The 23,211-nt window shown below is 32.6% G+C and overlaps 3 protein-coding genes across 4 annotated transcripts; 2 read left to right on the forward strand and 1 right to left on the reverse strand.

The window, feature by feature from the left end:
• The first annotated feature begins 1,918 nt into the window (after positions 1–1,918).
• LOC108325308 (probable fructokinase-7) lies at positions 1,919–5,451 on the forward strand. The gene is made up of 7 exons (XM_017558365.2): positions 1,919–2,075; positions 3,185–3,393; positions 3,554–3,766; positions 3,850–4,047; positions 4,141–4,281; positions 4,533–4,649; positions 5,088–5,451. Exons 1-7 carry the CDS (start codon positions 2,054–2,056, stop codon positions 5,211–5,213), a joined length of 1,026 nt encoding a protein of 341 aa, XP_017413854.1. The 5' UTR covers positions 1,919–2,053; the 3' UTR covers positions 5,214–5,451.
• A 2,949-nt stretch (positions 5,452–8,400) lies between these two features.
• On the forward strand, positions 8,401–12,472 carry LOC108324230 (uncharacterized). The gene is made up of 7 exons (XM_017557101.2): positions 8,401–8,705; positions 8,783–8,814; positions 10,422–10,519; positions 10,634–10,716; positions 11,337–11,414; positions 11,487–11,585; positions 11,972–12,472. The coding sequence occupies exons 1-7, from the start codon at positions 8,622–8,624 to the stop codon at positions 12,263–12,265; spliced, it is 768 nt and encodes a 255-aa protein (XP_017412590.1). The 5' UTR covers positions 8,401–8,621; the 3' UTR covers positions 12,266–12,472.
• Positions 12,473–14,764: 2,292 nt separating this feature from the next.
• On the reverse strand, positions 14,765–18,328 carry LOC108325257 (uncharacterized). 2 transcript variants are annotated; one of them, XM_017558299.2, is made up of 4 exons: positions 18,030–18,328; positions 17,766–17,851; positions 16,544–17,587; positions 14,765–15,750 (listed from the first exon to the last, which is right to left on the reverse strand). In XM_017558299.2, exons 1-4 carry the CDS (start codon positions 18,214–18,216, stop codon positions 15,052–15,054), a joined length of 2,016 nt encoding a protein of 671 aa, XP_017413788.1. In that variant the 5' UTR covers positions 18,217–18,328; the 3' UTR covers positions 14,765–15,051. The 2 variants fall into 2 exon arrangements, with proteins under 2 accessions (XP_017413788.1, XP_017413786.1); XM_017558297.2 differs by having other exon boundaries at positions 16,544–17,590.
• Between the last annotated feature and the right edge of the window lie 4,883 nt (positions 18,329–23,211).

A 23,211-nucleotide genomic window follows, 5' to 3' on the forward strand; every position in this document is an offset into this window, starting at 1 on the left:
TGGGTTTTTCCCATTTTGATCTCATTCTTATTAGGATTCTCAATTGAGTTCTTAAAAGTGCTAATTTGAATCAATGGAGCCCCTACCGTTAAATTTATTTAACGGGGTTAAGTTTGTGCACAGGTTAGAACGTTGACGTGACCAGTTTTTGCTATATCACTCATACTACGTTAGAGTCATCTTTTCCAACAGCACAAACCTAATTTCCCTAGCGTCGCCGCCGTAAAGCCGTTGCAAAGTCTTCAGTCTCGCCGTCACCACCTTGCTACGCCGCAACCGTAAAGCCATCGTGAGAACGCCAGTAGCGCCTTCGCTGCACCGCCACCTTCTTCACGCATCCACCATCTCGTCGCGCCTCAATGTTGAAGGATTTTAGTGGTCAACGACAAGAGTTAGATCCAAAGACAAAGGCAAAGTTAGATCTAAAGACAAAATAATAATCTTCGTTTTCTACCCTCACACCTCTTTACTTTCTTCCTCTTCTCATCTCTGTTCGTGTTTGTACTTTTCAATTCAAAGCCAGACTCAAGGAGTTCAAAGACCTCAACTTTGGATTTGATCTGCAAAATCTGATGTACGCCCTTTATTGCTTTTCAAGATTTTCTAGTCTTTATAGTCCCAAAAACTACCACAAGGACCACCACCACAACAACAGAATGAATATTTTTATGGTGGTTCTCATCATCAAAAATCCAACAACAAAATCAATATCCATTCTTATCATTTCTCAGTCACTTCAACACTGAAACTGACGTCTTTACCTTCTACCTTAATGCCCTTCAACTCCAAGGTATCATTTTTCGTTCACCTTTGGTTTCAATTTTTCAATCGATTCACGTTAAAGAGGGTATCTTTTTTTTAAAATTAGCATTAGTTAGAGAAAATTAAAACAAAGAAGGATAATAGGTATGGTAGGAGATTTGGAACCAATGTGAGTGGATTAAAATACAGATTAGAAGAAAAAAGTTAGCTGTTTTTGTTGAGAATGTCTTGAAGAAGAACAATTCTGTGGGCTTTGATTTCAATGTTAAATAGGGTTGCTGGATTTGTTTAGGATAAAGAAATTATGGGCGGATCAGTTTGATCTGAATGTTAAATGGTTCTTCCAGTACTTCTGACAATGCTTTTGGTGGCTCTTTTGATGTGGTGAACTCCATGGCCTCTGAAAATCCTCTTCAATCTAAAATGGGTGCCAGGAATTGCTCCAATCTCTTCAGGCAAAAGAGCTCCCATGCTGGATTTTTCTCCATTGAAAATGGTTTTTGCTGTTGGGGAAGATAATTTTTCTTCATTTACCCACATAAATATTAAATTATTATATTTTACCAAATTTCAGGTCTCACCATATCACGTTTCAACTCTCACCATGCCACGTCTTAAAAAATAGACACATCAACCTTCCACCTGTGTACAAACATAACCTCGTTAAGTAAATTTAACGGTATGGGCTCAATTGATTTAAATTAACACTTTTAAGGACTTAATTGGGGATTCTAATAAGAAGGGGATAAAAAGGGGAAAACCCCACGTAAATAGAAACAACTAAAGGGTTTAAACTTTTTTTTATTTAACCATAAAAATTAAAATTCCTTTCAAACACACTGACATGACTGGGGATATGAACTTACATAAATTTAATTATTAAAATATTTATTAATGAAATAATTGGTAAAATTGACGTTCATAAATTAAATAATTAAATGAGTCTACAAATTTTTATGTGTCAAATATCATTATTAAATTGACGTTCATTATTAAATAATTGGTAAAATTGACGTATTTTCATAAATATTAAAGATGGCCGTGGTCGTATTCCACGTTGTCAGGTATCACAGTGTAACATTTCACCTTTCTGTTAATCAGAACAATACAAATCTCCATGCTTTTATAAATCCAACCAATTTCCCTCTTCATTGTATTCCCTCGCTTCTCTTCTCTATCTCTATAAACTATCCACTTTCTCCATAACACATTCTCTTTCTTTCTTCTTATTCGTCTTCTTCTGCATTTCCAATACTCTGTTTCTTGGTTTCCAATTGTTTCCATCTCCCTGATGGCCCACGTTACCTCCTCAGGTTTTTACTCTTTCCTCTCTCACTCTCTCTCACGCATTCTCTTTTCTTTTTCTTCTCTTGTCTTTTCTTTTCTGGGGTGTTCTGTTCTACGTTTTCATACCTCTTATCGTTGTTCGGCCGAGGGCGTTGTTTGTTGTGTTCGTTGAAACTGCGTTTTTGAGTTAAAGATGGCATCTTTGATGTTTTTCTGGCGTTGGGTTCCCGTTTTTTATTGAATTCGTTTACTGAATCAGATTCGAGATCTTTTTTCTTTTGCTTTTGTGTTGATGTGCATGTGTTACTATATTTTCTTGTTAATGCACGAGGTGTGATTTACGTTATTGCATGAAGAGAAATAAAATCAGGCGTATGGATTCTTTATTATAAAGCCTGATATAATAACACACCAGGCCGTTGCGTAGTTGCTATGCGGTGGTTGATGTGAAGATCTGATTGTTTGGGTGGTTATTTATATTTACATTTTTTTGGCCTCTGTGTGTCTCTGGGATCTGTCTTTGATTTAGACCGGGCCTATTGGGGAGCATAATTCATTGAAATTTTGAAGAGCTTTATACTCAACTAGTTTGTTTCAAAGTTATAATCCAATGAATAATCTTTTACATATATTTATATTAGGTACCTATTAACAGTAAATTCAAGTAATAATATATATTTAATCAAATCACTACTACTATTATTCTTACAAAATTTACCATCTACTAAGCTAACTTGGCTCATCTAACAGACGTCTCAAAATTTTTACTCTCTGAGTTCTTAACAAATTGAGTTAGAGCTAGCTCACAAGATGCCTTGGCTCGTAGCCAATTCTTTGAAGGTCTGTTATTGGTTTATTTCCGAGCAATACTTGAATTCAAAATACTTACACTTTTGTTGTTATGGTTTTGGCTCCAAGGAAACAGAGAGCAGAAGTATAATGTCAATTTATCTATTTAGGATGTCATGTTACTCTTGGTATTAGCATAAGGAAGTTTATGGTATTCCACATTTGAATACACTAATAGAAGTCATCCTATTACGAAGATAAAACTTTCTCCTTTTAAAGTATTGAGTGTCTGCATCTTGCATTGCTTACACTTCACGTGGGTACCTCAGCTGCTCCATTTGTGCAGGTAAATCAAACGATCTCACAAATGATAACTGTAAGGGAAACGGTGGACCCGTTGTTTGCTTTGGTGAAATGTTAATAGATTTTGTGCCAACAGTGGGTGGAGTGTCACTAGCTGAAGCACCTGCTTTCCAGAAAGCTGCTGGTGGTGCTCCTGCCAATGTGGCTGTTGGCATCGCTAGGCTTGGAGGTTCATCTGCTTTTGTAGGCAAGGTGTATTTCTCTATCCATTTATTTGAATAAGACTGTTCCAGGACATCTCCTCGAACCCTTCCCCTTGAAAAGAAAGTATCAGAGAGATAGATAGCATGTTGTTTGCTTGATCTATTTGATGGAAAAATGATAGTTTAATTCTTTGTCATCTACATTTTAGGTTGGAGCAGATGAATTTGGGTATATGTTGGCTGATATTTTAAAGCGGAATAATGTTGACACATCTGGCATAAAGTTTGATCCTAATGCAAGAACTGCTTTAGCTTTTGTTACACTTAGAGCTGATGGCGAGCGTGAGTTTTTGTTTTTCCGAAATCCTAGTGCTGATATGCTTCTTCAAGAGTCAGAGCTTGCTACCGATCTCATAAAGAAGGTTTTTTTTTTTTTTTCTAATATCTGTTTGTACTTGTGAAATTGGTCTTAAGAATGTCCAGATACTCATGATATTGATCGCAGGCTAAAATATTCCATTATGGTTCCATCAGCTTGATTCACGAACCATGCAAGTCAGCTCATCTTGCTGCTATGAAAATTGCTAAAGACTCTGGTTGCATTCTCTCATATGATCCAAATTTGAGATTGGCACTATGGCCCTCTGCTGAGGCAGCTCGGAATGGCATAAAGAGTGTATGGGATCAAGCCGATGTCATAAAGGTATATTGTATGTGGCTGGAAGATTTCTGAAAATAAGCATTGTGTCATTTTTCCCCTTAGTAAACCGGATGTGCTATTTTTATGTTTGTGCAGATAAGTGAGGACGAGATAACATTTTTGACTGGTGGTGATGATCCTTACGATGATGATGTTGTATTAAAAAAGCTTTTTCACCATAATCTTAAGCTTTTAATCGTTACTGAAGGGTCAGGAGGTTGTAGATATTACACACAGGTATGTTAGTTTTGTCAAAATAATTTGATTAGTGTAAGTTTAGTCTGTACTGGTGTGTTTGCTGCGTTGCTTGTATTAACATCTGTGATTCGAATGAGCGGGCTGAATTGATGGCTGTGACTTATTAAGAATGTTTCATCATGTTGTAATGTATGTACTTGACAACTACTGGCTACTTGTAAATCCGATAACAAGGTTTTCTTTGATGTCCAATCTGTTAGGCTAATTGTTATTGCCTAATTACTGTGCAGGAATTTAAGGGCAGGGTTGCAGGTGTTAAAGTTAATGCTGTTGACACAACTGGTGCAGGGGATGCATTTGTTAGTGGGATTATCTATAACTTAGCTTCTGACCAAAGTATTTTCCAGGTAGTTCAGAATTTTTTTACGCACTCCTCTTTATTCTTGATGCATTTTTTACACATTTCTCTTGAATCTTGATGCATTTTTTACACACTCCTCTTGAATCTTGATGCATTTTTTACACACTCCTCTTGAATCTTGATGCATATTCCACTTCTACATAGTCTTGCCCAATATTTATGTAATCCATAATTAAATACCATTAACTATTTAAATGCCTTACATACTGTCACTTAATAGATTGGCTGGGACTATCTAAAACCATATGCTTCTAATCTTAGTTTTGTTGGTATTTAATTAATCTTGTTTCCTTGTCTCTTTTCTGGTATTCAGTACTATTTAATGGGATAGTACTCTTGAATTGAATTCTGTATAATATCAAAGAAAAAGAAACTCTAACAGTTAGTTTTAGGCATTAACTTGAACGTAAAATTTGTGTGGCAGAATGAGGAACGTCTCCGAAAAGCTCTGTATTTTGCGAATGTATGTGGTGCCATCACTGTAACAGCGAGAGGGGCAATTCCTGCACTACCCACAAAAGAAGCTGTCCTGCAATTCGCTGAAACATAACATCTTTCTTTTCTCATCAAATGTTAAGCTATAGCTTAGTTCTTACTAAGCTTCATGTATTGTATTCTCCTTCTTTTATGCCCTGTATTTTCCTTATATATAATAATAATAATAATAATAATAATAATAATAAATTCAATCTCTAGTTATGTCTTATAGCAGTTGTTGAGCAGCACAAAAATTAACGCTTGAGTTGAAATGTTGTATATTTGAGACATTTAACAAAATTCCAAGGTAAAATGAGAAATATGTCATTATATTTTTTTTCTGAACATCTGAGCTTGAATGATGTAGTCTTCCTTCTCTTTTCTAAGTAATAATTGTTTGCGACTGAAACATTTTCAACTAACCTATGTTCGTTGGTAGATTGAGTAATTAACCTGTAGCGATTCCGTTAAACTGAAAAATTGGTGAATTTCTTACGTCCAACTATATTAATACACGTCTAAAAAATGGTTAAAAAAAGTAAGTTGCACGAACTAGTTTAAAACAAGCCAAAATTAGGGGCAAATAATAAGCTTGGACTGATTCTTTTTAATTTTGTTATCTTTTCAACTTTTTTTTATTGGACATTGATTCGTGTACTAATTTTATTTTATTCTCATCCTACACTTAAATAAATAAATATTTTATTATAATATAATCTTTTATTAAAAAAAGTGGCAAATATATGTTATCTATGAACAGTGAGGTCAAATAATTTTTTTCCTTTTTTTTATAAACAGATTTTTTCAAATGCATAACGATTATTTTCTCTCCACAACTTTTTAAACTATAAAGGAAATACATGAAATGTATTAAGTTTAATAAAATAAACATAAATATTACATTTTTCATATATATATATATATATAAAAGATTAAGTGAAGGAAAGAAAATCAATGTTAATGAATATTCATATGTTTATTTTTTAAATGTCGTATTTTTATAAATATTTATTTATTTAACTTTTTTTTAAAACTTAAGATAATTATGATTTTTGTTATTTATACCATTATTTTGTATTGAATATATACATGTACTGTAAATTTAGGATTTAACATATTTTTTTCTAAATATATACTAAAGTACATGTATATTATTAGATATATTATATTTATTTTATATTTATCTTTGATTAATTTGTTATTATTTCTTATTTATATTATGAGTTTAAAGTCCACTTCTTAATATAATATTTACTCTCATCCTCGAGATGTATATACCTTGGTGTGAGGGGGTGTGTTAGAAATACCATATCGACTAGAGGTCAATTTAGAGTATATACAAGTAGTTTTGTGGTGTTGAGTTAGACTTAAAGTCCACTTATTAACCTAATATCAAAACGTTTAGAGCATTGAAGTTGCTCTTTTTCCTTTTTCAGGTACCTTGATTGGAGAATCTTGGAGTTTTATGCTTTCTCTCTCCTGTTCATCCACGACTTCTTCCACTGTCGTCTCTTATGACCTCCATTTTTTTCATCGTTGCGTTTAACTCGTCCATATATGCTTTTTCTCCCATGAAAAATGTGGTTTTTATTAGTTTATTTATAGCTGTGGTGGCTCTCTAACAATATCATCTTTATAGTCAACAATGCATTCCTCAACGGTGATTTGCAAGAAGAGATTTACATGAGTCAATCCTCCAGTGTAGAAACAAATATTTTCATTAAGACTTCATGAATTATATTAGTAACAAGCTTAGTACATATGTGTGTACTAGCTTGACAGGAATGTTAAATATATTATCTTTATTTTATATTTATTTTTTATCTTTAGTTAATTTATTATTATTTCTTATTCGTATTTTGGGCTTAACCGATACTTCTTTTATTATAAATAGAGAATGTATGTGTATATTCAACACAAAGAAGATTAATCTCATACATAATTTTCACTGTCTTGAGCGTGTATATAGTTAGAAACTTTTCAAGTTGTAATTATGCATTTATATCTATATTTATTTGTATATATTATATAATCACAAAGTTCACAACATATTAACAAAACAAATTATTAACATAACATAAAACAAATTATTAACATAACATATATTATATAAAACAAGATATTTTAACTAACAAATTACAACAATTAAAGTTTGTATATACATATATGACATATGTAATATATAAGAGTTTTTTCCTCAATTTTTTATCACATGATACTTTAGTCACATAGATTATTACTGAAACAAAAATATATCTGTTACAATATAAATATGAATACTTAATTAATAACAGTAAAAAACATGATTATGTCACAAAACTCGTTTCATGGTAAAAATCGGAAAACATAGTTTCCTTCACGCTAAACGGTTTGCACAACACTAAAAGCACCGTATTATAATCAATACAATCAATTTAATCGGTTCAATTTGAATCGAATTTTATTAAACAAAATTAAACTTCTTTAATTGATTCGATTTATATCATCATATTTGATTGGTTGGCCTAAATTATTAAATATTTTTATCTCATGCAAGACAATGGAAACATTCATAATAGTATGACTATTACAGATAACAGTGCTAAAACATTTTAGTAATATATATTGACGGATCTTTAAAAGTATTTTGGTATGAAGGATAATGATGATTTTTATAAAAAAATTACTATAATAATTGAAATTTAATTTTATAAAATCGTTTTACATATATATAATAAACAATCAAATACAATTTATTAAAAAGATAAAAGGAGAAAAATAAAGAAAATAAAAATTAGCTTAAACGAAAATTGACCTGTTTGAGAGAAATCTAAAAGTAAGGTTGATTTTTAGTTTTATTTTTGCTTAATAAAAAATAAGACCAAGAGTAAGGTCTCGATTTTTATTTTATTTTTGTTTTAGCGAAAATGTTGCTTTAAGCGAAAATATCATATGACCAAACTCATGTAGTATAGCAAATTATTTTTTCAATGTTTTATTCAAAATCATTCTATTAAATACAAGTTTAAAAATGTTCATAATGGTTAATACAATTCGTAATTTGTTCAAATATCATTCTTCAATTTTTTTCAATTCAATCTTGATCCTACTTTCGCCATATCTGATTTATTCTTACTGTTTAACATAACAAATATGATTGGCAGAGAAAGAATTCATGTTTTATGTTCATTTTCTTTAATTAAAATTAATGTAAATTTTAAATTTTAATTTAGTAATTTTAAAATATGATAGTGTTATAAACAGGGCGACTCCGGCTAACGTGCTATGCACGTGCAAAAGATTGAATCATCCATCCACGCTAACTGAATCTGTAACAGCGTGACACAGGCCATCTCCGCTTTGGGTTCTTCAAACCGCGTTTCTCTCGAACCGGACGTCGTTGGATACGGTCCAACCGGGTTGAAGCCGCTGCTTGGAAATCACAGACCTGGAGGCGGCGGCACACGACGGATTTGTGGAATGCGAGTGATTGGATTCCAAAATGACTTCGAACCCTTCACTTCTCCCTGAGATCGGACCTGACGGTCTCGCTAAAGAAGCCCCCGTCATCAGCTACACAGAGAAGGTTCTCCTCATCGCCATTTTGGTTTCGCTTTGTCATTGCTGGATTTTTTTTCATTGTTTTTCTTCTTGTTGTTGCAGATCATCGAAGCAGAACAGCTTCAATTGCAGAAGTAACCTCTCTCCCTATTTCTCTTTACTGGGATCTGATAATTAATTTGTTCTCCTTTGTGTTTGCACTTATTATGTGTTTGCACTTACAACATTGTTTGGATTTGTTGAAATCGAATTACTTGACTTAGGATTTTGTGTGTGCTATTTTCATGTGCTTATTAAGACTTTCGGTAGAAATTGGAGATTTTATAATGAATTTGTGTAATTCTGTGACTCTCCGTGCAATATCAAGTAGCCAATGGCTGTGGAAGATATAGACTTTATTTTGATATCTACTTAGCTATAAGCTACGGAATGACTAGAATGTTTTTTTACTGTAATCCCTGAGTGAATGGTTTTAGGTCAGTGATTGTGTTGTGAGGGATTCAGTTGGGTATATGAAGCAATGATCTTAATAACATTTTTTGTGAAATATGGTTTCGTAAAGCTTGAAGAGCAGGTAATATGTTGCTAGCAGAAGGAATTAAAGCCGCTGGTTTTTGCCGTGAAATGTTGGTTGGAATGTTAAGGTGAATGAAATTCATTGTGATGCTGTGGTGATAGTAACATTACTGATTTGTTTGGGCTGAGGGAGTGGAAAAGGAAATAGAAAGAGGAAAAGAGAGTAGAAAATAAAGTTGGTTGGATTAGATGAGAATTAGTGTAAATAACTGGAAAATGAGATATATCTATTCGTTATTTTGTAAGAAAGTAGATTTTAACTTGATCATAATTCAATATGAGATTTGCATCTTAAAAAAAATATTTTATGTTTAACTCAATGTCACAAATCTGTATTTAAGACGATGTTTGCGTTGTACATTATAATATGACTTTATCTCTAATAATATGACTTTATCTCTAATTGATATGAGATTTCTAACATTATTAGTAGTTTTCTCATTTATTATTTTAATTTAATTTAAATTAATTATTATTGTTATTATACTAATAAAGAAAATATAAATATTAATAAAATATTAGGGATATAATTGTTATGGCTCAATGGCCTCTTATCACCTTAATTTTTCAGATTTTTTATTTTGTTTTTCTTGTTTTCCAGTTCTCCACCCTTTTCGTGGCTTGTATAAACCTTCCTCACCCTGAAGCAAACCGCCCTTAATTCATTTTTATGATGTACCACAAGGATGGTGGCGGCAGGAAATATATATGGAATTTGAATAGTTTTGTTGGGTGTTTTCACTGTTCTGAACTTGTAATTTCGTGTAAAATATATAGATAATGAAGTAATACCTGTGTTTTGTGTTTAAAGCAATTCAATAGGGTTAAGATCGAGGAACAGAATCATTGTTAACTTTGTTGAGGAACTAATATCTAGCTGGGACATACAAGACATTTGGGATTATAGCAATTAATCTTGCAAAATGTGAATAATTGGGAAAAAAAAATTGCTGTCTTGTAGTACTGATAAAAACAGGATCTTGGGTAATTTGATCCTTTTTCAACTTTACTGCATGATGTGATTGATGGTTTGAAAAGGTCTTTATTTATTATCAGTTTTGATTGCGTACTCTATGTAGGCAAACAAGTAACTGGACTCAATCATCTTTACCACTCGTTATTGTTATTATTATTGTTGTCAGTATTATTTTGTTATTATCTTCAGATACATTCAAGAAAACTATTCTAAAATTCGTGATGTGGAGCGTGAGCTTGCAAATCTTTCACTGGAGATGAAACTTACAGCTGGTCCGAAAAAAGCAGGTTTCTACAAATTATTGTTGGCCTTTCTGGAACCAATTTAAAAAGGTTGTTATTCCCTGGTTATTGTAGTGAAATGACTTTGCTTTATTTTTTATACATGATGCATACTTTAAGCACTTGAACATTTGAGAAAGAAAATTGAGACGTCAACAGAAAGAATCCGTGTGGCCAAGCTAAAGGAAGAGCAGGCACGGAAGGTCTGTTACTATACTGATCTCTATTTTTCTCCTGCAATTTTCATAATATCAAATTATTTGTGATATTGATATTATGTACTGCATCATGCCAGTACTAGTATCAGCTTTCTGTACAATTTCTGATGTCAAGTTCACTATTAGTTCAATGAAGTTGCTGGAATAGATGACAAGGATATATATGTTAATAAATATAGTGTACCACTGAATAAGCTTCTAGGGTTAAAAGTTAAATCTATCAGTGCATTAGAGATACATTAGTTTCTTACTCAGTATTAATCACAAAAATTGCAGATAACATTATTTAAGCACTTTATCCAGAAAATGCAAATACATTTGTAGTAACAAAAACTCATTTGATCATCGTAAATGACATAAATTTATAGTTCGTTTTACGTAAGTAGTTTCCCACTTTCTGTTTATAGTTCGTTTTACGTAAGTACTTTTTCTTTTGCTCTTAGTTCAGTCTAATGATTAAATTAACAAATTGGTGCACTAAAGTAAATGTTATTTATATGCATATGGAGGAGTGTAGATGATCTGAATACTTTGATCTACGAAATCAATTGGTATGCTAAGTACCTTCTCAAATATAGTTGACATCTTAATTATATGTGCTGTAGGTGTGGGAATCAGCCTCACAAGTAGTACGAGATGAGGAAGCAATGAAACAAAAGCTATGTGAAGACTTGAGTAATCTGGTAATTAGTGTTAAATGAAGACATAATATACCCCTGTTTAGCTGGTTGTTTGACTGTGACAATTTTATACAGGTTCAAGAAAGCAGTAACTCTCAGTTTGCTCGGCTGGAGGAATTAAAAAGAAGATTGGAAGCTTTGAATCCAAGTCGTGCATCAACTAATCTTTATCATGTAAGTATTTTATCACTGTATTCATCATTATTAATTATATAGTGGTGGCCCCTAAGGTATGAACCTAATTTTGGGGTGTACGCTGCACAGTGTCCTTAATTAACAAACTGTTTTCAGAACTCCTAACTATATGTCCTCCTAAACTTATCAACAAGGAGTCCCTTTGCTGGGAAACTGATTATCTGCCATTTGGAATTGAAATTTCTTGAGAATGTGAACATGTGCTGAGAATGGAAACCTGCTTGCTTTTTCTGACTTCTCTACGGAAATGTTTTTTTCACACCATGTTGTTAATGCTACATTTCGTCGGTGTCGAGCACAATACACGCTTTTGCATATGCATCTTCATACTAAAGCATTGAATGTTAAAATCGTGCACATATTAGGATGGGAGATCGGCAGCTTCTTCTCAGGATAGTACACCCCAGCATGGTTCCTCTGTCCCCAATGCAAAGGAGTCGAATGAGGGATCAACCGAGAGCGTTTCCAACCAAAGTAATTGTCAGAAAGCTGCAGCGAGAAATGGACCTAATCAGCAGCCACATAATGAAGGCGAAGGAAGAAGTAAGAAGAAAGTCAACTTGCAATCAAAAGGGAAGGGAATTGGTGTTGTGACCAAGGGTAGATCTTCAACTCCTGGCTGGACTGGGGCTGGCTTCGATGTAGATGGCAGAACCTGAGAGCACTATACTATCGTAAGATATTACTGAACTAAATATTTTTTTGGGTGAGATGTCCATGGTAGGTACATATCCTTCCGTCCTTTGTTCTTGTTGCCCATTAACTTGGAAGTGTAATCTTCTTTCTCCCATTATATTATTTCCGTGACAGTTGGTTTAGCCATGATCCTATATAATCCTATATAAATCTCACGTGATCTTTTTGATTAGAAAGGAAGTATATTGTGTGGTATTTATGATTGAGTGCACAACCTGAACGCCTAGTAGTTATAATTATTTTTTGTTTTGTTTCTCAAAATAGTTGGGTGTTCTTGTCTGATACACTTCATATATGTGTATGGGATTTATATAGTGAAAAGATTAAAATCAAAGACACGCAACCATACTTGAGCGAGCTTATAGTTGATATTTATTCTTGTTACTCACAATATAAAAATTAAAAAAGTCTTTAATTTGATAAATAAGAGCCAAGCCACCATCGTTCGGACTGTCGCCAGCACAAAGGCAGCAATCATCACCAGCGGCATCGTGTTTGGGGTTTCTCTCTCCATCCTCTTCTCTAACGCGCCCAAGGGAGGAACAGTGCCTTCATTCTTCCTCCTCAAACATGATCAATGGAAGAATGGGAAGAAGATGGAAGGTGAGGTTGTTTTTGTATGGTGGGAATTGAAAGTGGGGATTGATTTTAGATGGAGATCATGGAGTGTCCAGGAGCCCGAGTGAAGTTCCAAATTGAAAGAGAGAAACGGTGGGACAAGTGTCATCTTCAGGAGGGTGTTTAGGTGGTGTCAAAAGAAAAATAGGGGAGTATGGATGTAGAAAATAACTTTTGACCCAATAGCCCATTTTAGAAAGGAATGTAAACAAAAAACACTTGTAGTTGTCAGACTGATTTTTTTATTTTGTTTCTTATTATTATTTTTCAAATTTTATTCCTTTTTTCTCAAATAAATTAAACACCAGTTTTTAATTGATTTTAGAAATAAAATGTATTTATCCGGATAAAATTTGAATGTTATGAATATAAATTTCAATTCAAAGACAACTATAAATATAATTAAAATCCATATATAGCATAATTACTTGTTATCTCAACCCACGAGCTTTGAATTACGTTTTAATCATAATACTTGTTAGCGCCACTTAACAATATACTTAACAGTTTCACCATTTGTATAAAAGTGTTGAGACACCTTATATATATATTCTTTTGTTGATGAAAAAGTTAATAATATCATGGTAGCTACCAATTTAATGTGTAAAGTTAAAAGTAATTATAATAATATATATCTACAAACAATCCACAAAGTTCCAATTGAGTCCACCATAAAAGCAATTGCTACCAACATTACTACGATTTCCTTTTTCAACACTACTAGTTTTACATTAAGAAAATCAAGTTTAAGTGGACTTTGATTAACCTTAATAACCCTTCTAACATCAATGATTCGGACCAAAAAAACCTCTCATTACTTATTTATGGATTATTCCTTCAACACTCTCCATACTTACAGATTTATCATTTATAATAATTATGCAAAATTTACTAGAAAAAATATATTTATTTAATTAGCTATATTTAAATCTTATATACTTTTTTGGGTGATATTGACATTGGTGCAAGTAGGACAACAAAACTTGAACTCGTCCAAAGAATAAAATAATTAACATACTCTGTATGAAAATATATAAATATATAAAATTACAACATACTAATAATAACTCATGTTACCTAATTTACGTTTAATAACAAAGAAGAAACTCATGTAAAGATAATTTAGTGAGAATCTATCGTGTCCAACATGAATATTCTCTTTAATATTATAATTATTATATCACAAGTAAATCTAATCTATTAAATAATAGATATTATTTTTAATATGGCTGATTGTTTTGCTTTAAAACAAATAACATAAAGCAAAGCGCAAGAGATTTTAAAATAAAATTATCAGTCAAGTCATGTTACAAAGACTTAAGTTTTTTTTTCAGCATATCATGATAATGATATATTTTACACATTAAAGTTCATTTCCATTCTCAATACTATTTTTAAATTGGTTGAAAGGTGTTTTTGTGGATCATATACTACCTAATATCATAATTTCATTTTCACTCTAACTTTCTTGTATTTTTTAAAATTTTTATTTTTTATAAATTTAAATATTTTCAATTGAATTTTTATTAATAATTTTCTAATATAGTTTCAATAAAAAATATTTAGTATTTTATACATCATAACATTATTTATATTAATTATAAAATTTTACATTAGTAAACAATAATACACAAAACATGAAAACAATTTAATTTAAAAAATATATAATTAGTGAATACTTAATAAAAATAAATAAATAATAACTTATTTAAAAATATTTAAATTTATAAAATACTTACAATTTAACTAATCGTATTAAGAATAATAAAGAAGTTTCAGGAAATCAATACCCGATGATTTACAGAATTTGATAACGTCAATCTGCTTCCTCGTACTGGAACTAAAGCAAAATTCATCGACCATTTGAAATTTTACATTAGCAACCTAGGAGATACAGAGAGAGAGGGAATAAAAAAAGGGAAACCTCTGCAAGAAAATCATGAGTTTTACAGAACAAGGTGTGAGGCCATCCTCGTTTTCATGGTTTCACAATGGGACCCACCGCCACGGCTTCCACGGATGAGGGATCCATGCCGTAGTCACAGCCAAGGGCATCGCATCTCTTCTGATTCATCACGTGAATCCTTTCCCATGTGAGCCCCACACTTACCCTTCCAAACGACGCCGTCACTTACGTATCCACGCCACCAACCATAACGGTTAACGTTTCATGCACCAACCACTCCACTATGTTCCCCTCCATCTCCTTCACCAACCCTTTTTCTTCCTCTTCTTCCCTCATCTCCTCCATCTCTACCAACCCATCAATGTCCTCCAAAACCTCGCACTTCGCACGTGGTAAACTCCGAACCCTCTCCCACACCGTCTCCAACAGCCTCCCTCTGAAACGCTTCGGCCTAACTAGAATCTCCGACAGCAACTCGTCCACCAAATCGAACAGCAATCTACGGTTGCAGCGCGGACCCAGCCCGTGTTTCCGCTCAAATACGCAATCTTTGTTGTCTTCTGGGAAAGAGACAAAGGAATGGGATGTTGGGTAGCGCTCCAGACTGTGAAAGAGTGAAGGGTCCAAGGGGTGGGTGGGAGAGAACCACTGAAAATGGAGGTGGGGTATATGTGTGGTGGCGTTGCTGTGGGACCCAGTGGCACGGGACAAGATGATCGTGACGTAGTGAAACTCTGGTCCTTCGTGGAGTGCGGCGGAGGAGATGGTGGTGAAGGCGCCGTGAGATTTGTCGTGATCGCAGGTTGTTGGTCCTCGGGGTGCGGGTGGTCGTGGCGCTTTTTCTCTGTACGTCTGGCGCGAACAACTAAATAACTGTGTGTTGCGTTTTGCATCTCGACATTCATCAGCATAACTCACCCGTGTCTGTGTTTTTGACCGTATGACACACGCAAGAGTTAAACGGAATGCACAGAAAACAGGGGCCAAATAAGATCAATACACTAAATTTGAAACATTTTTTTTAATGTTTTATGTACACAAAATATATATTTTTTATGGAAATGAAATTATTACTAAAATTACTAGTTGGATAAATAAATAAATTATATATTTCCATTTTGTAATAAATAATTTAGGTTTGTTAGATAAATGTAAAACTTTGTTAAAAGAAACCAATAATTTAAACGGCATCAAAATTTTTAGAAATTAATAATTTCCTTAATATCAATATATATATATATATATATATATATATATATATATATATGTATGTATATATTAAGTTAAAAAAAAAGAGTTTGATATTATTGGAGTATCTGTTTTCTATTGGAGGAATAGTATGCAAATGCAATTTAAGAGAAAAAATATGGAAAGAAAAAAAAGAAGGAAAAAGTGAACTAAAGTGTGTATTTTATAAGAATATGTATATAGTAAAGAAATAATATTATAAATGTAAGCTGTGTAATTGTATGTTGATGATTAAATTAAAAGTAATGATCATTTTAAAAAGTTAATTGTAACTATTTAAATATTATTCAAGTTATATTATTAAATTTCTGACTTGTGAAGTTGTTAATTAAATATAATATTCATGTAATGAAACTCAATAATAATGTATTGTTTCTTTTTTAACGAGAACAATGTATCGGTGTTTGAAATGAGAATAGATAATAGAGAAAGAAAAACTTGTAATTTATGAAATTCATTTAACGGGTACCTGTTTTTGAGGAGAAAGACCTATCTTGACAGGGAGAAGATTTGGAACCGTGTTGTGACTATTAAAAAGATCGCTTGAAAGTGGAAGAGTTCTCTTCTTTTTGGTTTTGATGTCATTGACTTTAGTGACTAATGGATAACGAATAATAAATGGCTCTTCTTGCTGGTTTCTAATTGATGTTTGTGGAGGCATATTGACTCTCGTACTCGACTTTCCAAAGGTTGTTTTCTTGTATTTTGTGACTGCTTTTTGGTTCTGCAACTCTTTCTTGGCCAATGCCTGAGGCTTTGGCTTTGTAGAAACTTCTGAAAGCTCAGTTTCAATGTTGATCGCACGTGGAGGTGATTGTGGTTTTAGCACTGAGTGTGTGCTTTGATTTTTTGGAGTTGTTGGCGATGGTTTTGTGCTTGATTTTTGTTTGGATTCAATAAATCTGCTGAGCCTTGGGGAATAAGACGAGTTTGAAAGTTTTCCAGGGCAAGATTCATTCACTGAAGTTTTTGAAGTTTTCTTGAATTTGATTTTGCTTACACATTCCTCTTCTTCATGGTCTCTGTTTTTGATAGTGTTGGTGATGTCGCGTCCAACCTTTCTGCTCACACTTTCTCTAACCTGTTTGACAATTTGCTTGGCATAGTGACTTGGACTCCGGCTATTGTTCTCATCATATTTTCTCTTTGTAAAAGAAAACAGAGGAACCTCAAAATCCTCATACGGAACTGTGTTCTCCTTGTTGATTTGGAGTGAGAGTCTATGCTCAACATCCGATTTTCTTGCAGAGGACATTTTAGGAACCCCAGGCAAGAAGTCACTTCCCGTGCTGTTTCTATGTTTGATTAGTTTGATATGTTGTCGTGATCTATAAAGGTTTGGAGTGGAAAGGCACGGGGAAGAAGGGGAGTGTGCATCAGGAAGAAGATCCAGACCCATTAACCTTGCAACCAAAGTCGGTGTCTTGGTCCCTGGAGAGACACTGATTTCTGACGAAAGATCACTAATTTCTGTTTTTGATCTTGAGCTCCCTCCTGTTCTGATCTGAATGTTCTTCTGGTTTTCAAAAATCAATAGTTAAATGATTAAACCATGATTATTACCATCCGCACTCAACTTTAGAGTACAAGAAAACCCAATAAAAACATATGTGAAAGTGAAACACAGAAAAAATGGTGAAAAGTTGGAGGTGATGTGAAACTTGTGAAAAGGTGCATGCTAATTAACTTACTGGTATTTTAAAATTTGCTTCTTTTGAGATTGATGACACTGTAGTACCATCTTCTGACTCCAAGCTATGCCTTGGTCCTTCAGCTCCTGAAATATACAAAACCATGAATTATCCATAGTTGGCCAGAATAAGTTGATTTAGGAGTATAAAGAAGTTAGTTTAGAGTTGTAGTAAAGTGGTCATTTAAGAGCATAAGGGCGTTTGAGAGTTGGAGAAAAGTAAGCAGTGGAGCGCTTAAAGTGAAGTGTAGTAGAGAGAAAGTACCTTTAGAGAGAGTGTGGTCTTCTCGGGTGCGAGACTTGAAAGAGGATGGCTGGTGGTTAATGGAAAAGTGAAATGGATGAAAATCGAAAGCCTGAAAGACTGCACACATGCAACCAGAAGGGATTTCTGTTTGAGCTTCTCCACCCCTCTTGGAGGACCTTCCACCCCAATGCCACTCCTTGCCCATAATTGGTAAACTTACGGCTTTGCTCAACTCTCAAAGTAAGAAAGATGATTTGTGTCAAAGTGACTATATAAAAGGAACCAGCCAGCGGTGTATTAGTTTGTTTAAGGTGTTGGCAAAATATTCTAAAATGGCTTATGGTATATATATATATATATATATATAGGCAGGTGAAGAAGCGAGAAAAACGGATCCGTTTTGAAACATAAAACGGTCACATCTGATGAAAGGAATTAAAGTACACAGTTGAACATGTTTATTTTGGCAAATCCATTTCTCTAAAGCTTAGGTCCAAACATGCAGTTAGGGTGAAGAATGACCATCGCTATTGTGGTAGACAAGTCAAAAGCGATATCTGGTTTAGTGCACACTTTCATGCTGTCGTAATCTTGAGGTGAGAGAGATTTTTTATGTATAGCACCAGTTCAGTGCTTCGTCTTTGATCTCTATATGTTCACCAAGCCCACGTTTCTACCTTGGATTTCGTTCTGTCAAAAACATGGCTTTTTCTCCTGACAGTATAGCTGCATTTTTTTCACCTTTCAATAATATAATTTTCATAAAATATCTTTTTAACACCACAGTCAATGTTCAGGACTATTTTACTTATTTAAAAAATTAACTTTTTTGTATTTGTAAGAAAACAAAATAGTAAATATAAAAATTATTTTTTATATTTGTAAAAAGAAATCAAAAAATAAAAATAATTAATGTAAAATGTTAGTAAAAATTTGTTTAATGTGAAAATAATACTAAACATAATTTTCAATAGAGTATTTCACCATTCATCTCTTTTCTTTCTTGTGTATCTTCAAAATTACAAATATAACTTTCAATATTTTATTAATTTTTTTTTCTTCTTTTCTCACTCATTACATCCATTTTATTTTTTAATTAGTTTTCAAAAATCAGTTAAAAATTCAAAGATTTAATACATTTTTCTTTTAATTGATTTTTGAAAGCCTGTGAGTTCTTAACCAATTTCAAAAACCGATTAAGAAAAAAAAACGTATTTTGAAATATATGTAATAAAAGAAATAGTTAAAATACGTTTAACAAATAAACGTATTTCAAAATATTCTATCAAATCAAAGAAGAACATGAGTTTGAGGACAGTTAAAAATCAATTTCAACTGCGTTATCAACCAAGTAAAAGTTTAAATTTAATACACGTTAATGGCACTGAAAACTAAATTCTAGTTGAAGAATAAATACCAAAAGTACCTAAAAGACTATTTATTTATTTTTAATCCGAAAGCATTAATTTAAATTATTTCAGTTGTGCATGCTATATATCAAAGTACTTTTTTAAATAAAGTACAAATTTCGTTTTGGAGTATTCAAATTTAAAGTAGAAACTGATAGTACAATTTTAAATGCCTTGGGAGAAAACTGAAATCTCAATTTATACATACATTTAAAAGAAAATCATCGTACACAAAAAATTGATGATTTCAAGAATAATAACGAAAGAAATTTTCAAAGCTCAAACAATTCAGTGCCATGACATCAGTATGCATAGTGTAATATGATAATTGGTATATCGTTTGAAATATTTGAAATAAGGAGACAAAAAATTGTAACTCCCGCTTTTGTTCTAAACCGTAATTTGAGAATTCCGGAGTAAAAAGCAAAGACAGTACCTCTATTATCTCATTGTTCTTGTACAGCATCCAAACAATTTGTTTGCTGCCAAGGCTTAAGCAAAAAATTCACACCAACCCATATTTGTCCCATTCTGTCCCAACTTTGGAAATATCAGTTTCGAAATATGCAAATATTTGCCTTATTAAACTTATTATGATAATAATTAAATTATAGGAATAAAATCAATTTATACAGTTTGTGTGTCATTATTTGTTTTAATCACAATAACATCATCGTAATTCGAACATGTGTATGAGTCGATCCAAAATTTAGTTCATAAATACTATAAAATTACATAAAGAAAAAATGGCGGGAGGGTAGGTTTTTGTTCTATTCCCAATGGGGTAGGAGGGAGCATCGAAATTTTATCCCCACACCGATAAGTATATTATGTTCATGGTGGGATCGAGTATTGCCATGCTTTTGAACGAACAGCATTATCACACAAGTTTGGAACATAATCATTCTGAAGCAAATTGCATCTTTTCTATTGACGATTTTCAGAAAATAAGAATTTTTGTTTTGTTGTGTAGATGTCCTAAAAAGAAAAGTGGTGAAAAAGAAAAAGGAAGACGAGTGATCCAACGTTAAAATCATGAATAGATTCATTCTATTATATGCCATATTTACATATAGAAGGTAAAGCAGGTGCATTACCGAATGGAAAATTAGATATAGTGTTTGTCACGAAGCTGAAATTGAAGGTGGTAAGTTTTTTATGGGTAAGCAGAATAGTGTGGCATTATAATTTGACGATGGGAGAGTGAGTGTACAGTGAAAAAGAATGAAGAGAGGGGAATCGTGCAGAAATAGGTCTGCAGTTGTAGGAAGTACGAAGTAAGTGGTGGGACAAGAACAAGACAAGGGCTTGAATTTTAATATGATGAAATTTTTGGTTGAGAAGAAATTAACTCAAAATTTCTACTCTGCTTTCATGCTATTAAGATGGTCTGCATCTGTATTGGGACTCAGTGTCAGCCTGGACCTGCACCTGCAACCATCATACTCTAATTGCAACAACACAGTCCTGCTACAATCACTTATTTCATGATGCTACCGCTATTTCTGGTAACACTCGCTCTGTAACTTATTTCACGTATCATATTACGTTATCATTACCTTCTATTTCTTCTCACTCATCCATTCATTCAACGCACCCTTCTCTCCTTTTCCTTCGCATTTCATGTTTTTAGTTTTTACTCTTTCAAACTTTACCGGTCTAATAACTCTCTTCTTTCCATAATCTATAAAAACAGTTACAATAATTGAATGTACTACTGTGCTACAACCTCTCTGTCTAAATTTTTCAAAACTTATCCCTCTCCTCATAATATCAACATTTTCATCTTTCACTTAGTTTTTTTTTTTACATCAAATGTTTTATATAATAACAACGATAAATTAAGTTAGACTCTCTAATTTAACAGTGTTTAACTTTTACATTACTGACAGTGAGAGGGAGCGAGGAGTCACATGCTTCTGTGGCTGTGATATATGTGCACAATAATTAAGGAAAGACTTATAAATGGTAATTAATTTATCAGTTATTTGAATTTGTGTGATCCCCAAACAATATCGGGTCTAATTAAGTCTTGAACAATAATGATTGTTGGAGAATGTAATGTAAGTTTTATTAATGATATACATTATCTGAAACTTTGTATAGTTTGGCAACGGCAAAAAAGTGGTGATGTCCTGAAGAACTTTGTAGGTAACGAAATGAACATTTCGTACAAATTTATAGGTTGCACCGCTTAACTGAAACAGAATAAAATCAGATTTAGCATGTGTGGTGTTGCAATTTGTGTTTTCGATAAACTAGGAAAGATTCCCTTTACTTTCCTTTCACCGCACACCATAAACCCTTTTGTTTTTTTAATTTGTTTCTTGTCTGGGCCAGTGTGATAAAATCTTTAGCACTGATAATTGGAATGCGTTTGCCCTAAACAAAAAGTGTGGGCATTGCACTTTGTTTCTTTTTTGGTGTTAAATGAGTGTCAGCTTTCCCTATCTGAGTCTTTTCACCCAATCAATGACTCATAATTGTTGAATTGGTGTTGATGATGTGAGGAAAGTGGAGTTGATGATGAATGTGAATAATTGATAATGCATGGTGCATAAATGCAGGCGTACAAGTACTACTGTAATGTGAGGGCATGAAAGAGTGAGTAACTTATTAGATTAAAAAGCGTTGAAGGATAGGCACAAAGAAACAGATCTATAAGCGAAGCATGTGTTGGCTCTCTCAACAGGTGAACATTAAATTGGACAGAGTTCTCAGTCTACTTACCTGTTCCCACCATTTTCGATCAGACATATATGGTTAATACCACATGCACATATTAATTAACTATTTAATGAATTCTTGTTTGAATTTCCCGCTTATTTTCTTAATATACTTTTACTTTCACCTCCCACACAATCTCTTTTTGAATTTCAACCATCTTTTTACTATAACTTTTATACATACGTTATTCTTACGAGAAAAGAAAACAGAGATAATACAAACAGTTATAAGTCTTACAGAAATGGTAAGTTTCTATGTAATTACTCCAATTATTTTATCTATCTAATTTACTTATTTGCTTTTGTTTTTGTATTCTACCTACTTGGTTTCTTTGATACTGTCATATTTCTTTTACATTCAAATTATAATTTTACTACAATACTTTATATATAATTATTATTATTTAAATATAATATTTTATTATTAAATGTAATTTTCAAATGAATGTAATTAAAAATAATAATGTCAGAAGAGTATTTCTCTTGCTTTAATGTTATCTTTCTTTTCTTTCCTTTGTATCAAACAAACTTATCTCCATTTTCTCAAATTTTGGTTTGAAGAAAAGGATCGTTTGCTTTTGGACGGAAGCTCTTTAACTTTTAAAAGAAAACGAGAAAAAGTTTATTGTGTTGGTTTCCTTTTCAACCTTTAACATTTTGTTTTCAACAAGGAAAATGGAAAAAAAAAATGCTTGCATCGAAGTTGGCAAACGTTTTCATGCAAAAAGTTCCTTTTATTTATTTTTGAAAATAATTGTTATTGCATGCTAGCCTACAGTCTCAAAGTTCCACGAAGTAAGAACCAAACAGAATATGATTCTCTGAGCATTTTCCACCTTTTAAGCCTTCTTCTTGTTCAAAAGGTGAAGCATCCTTTTTATAATCTTACCTTTTCTTCTTTGTGGTACGATAACAGTGTCTGTGCACTAACCTATTATTCCATCCACTTTATATACGAGTTAAAAGATATCATGCTGTTATCCATCTTCAGAAAATAAAAGAAATTATATTTTTTTAAATATTATTTTTATGTTCTTAAGGTAAGGACAATGGATAGATATTATT

Source organism: Vigna angularis, chromosome 3 (assembly GCF_016808095.1).
Source record: "Vigna angularis cultivar LongXiaoDou No.4 chromosome 3, ASM1680809v1, whole genome shotgun sequence".
Classification (NCBI taxonomy): Eukaryota; Viridiplantae; Streptophyta; class Magnoliopsida; order Fabales; family Fabaceae; genus Vigna; species Vigna angularis.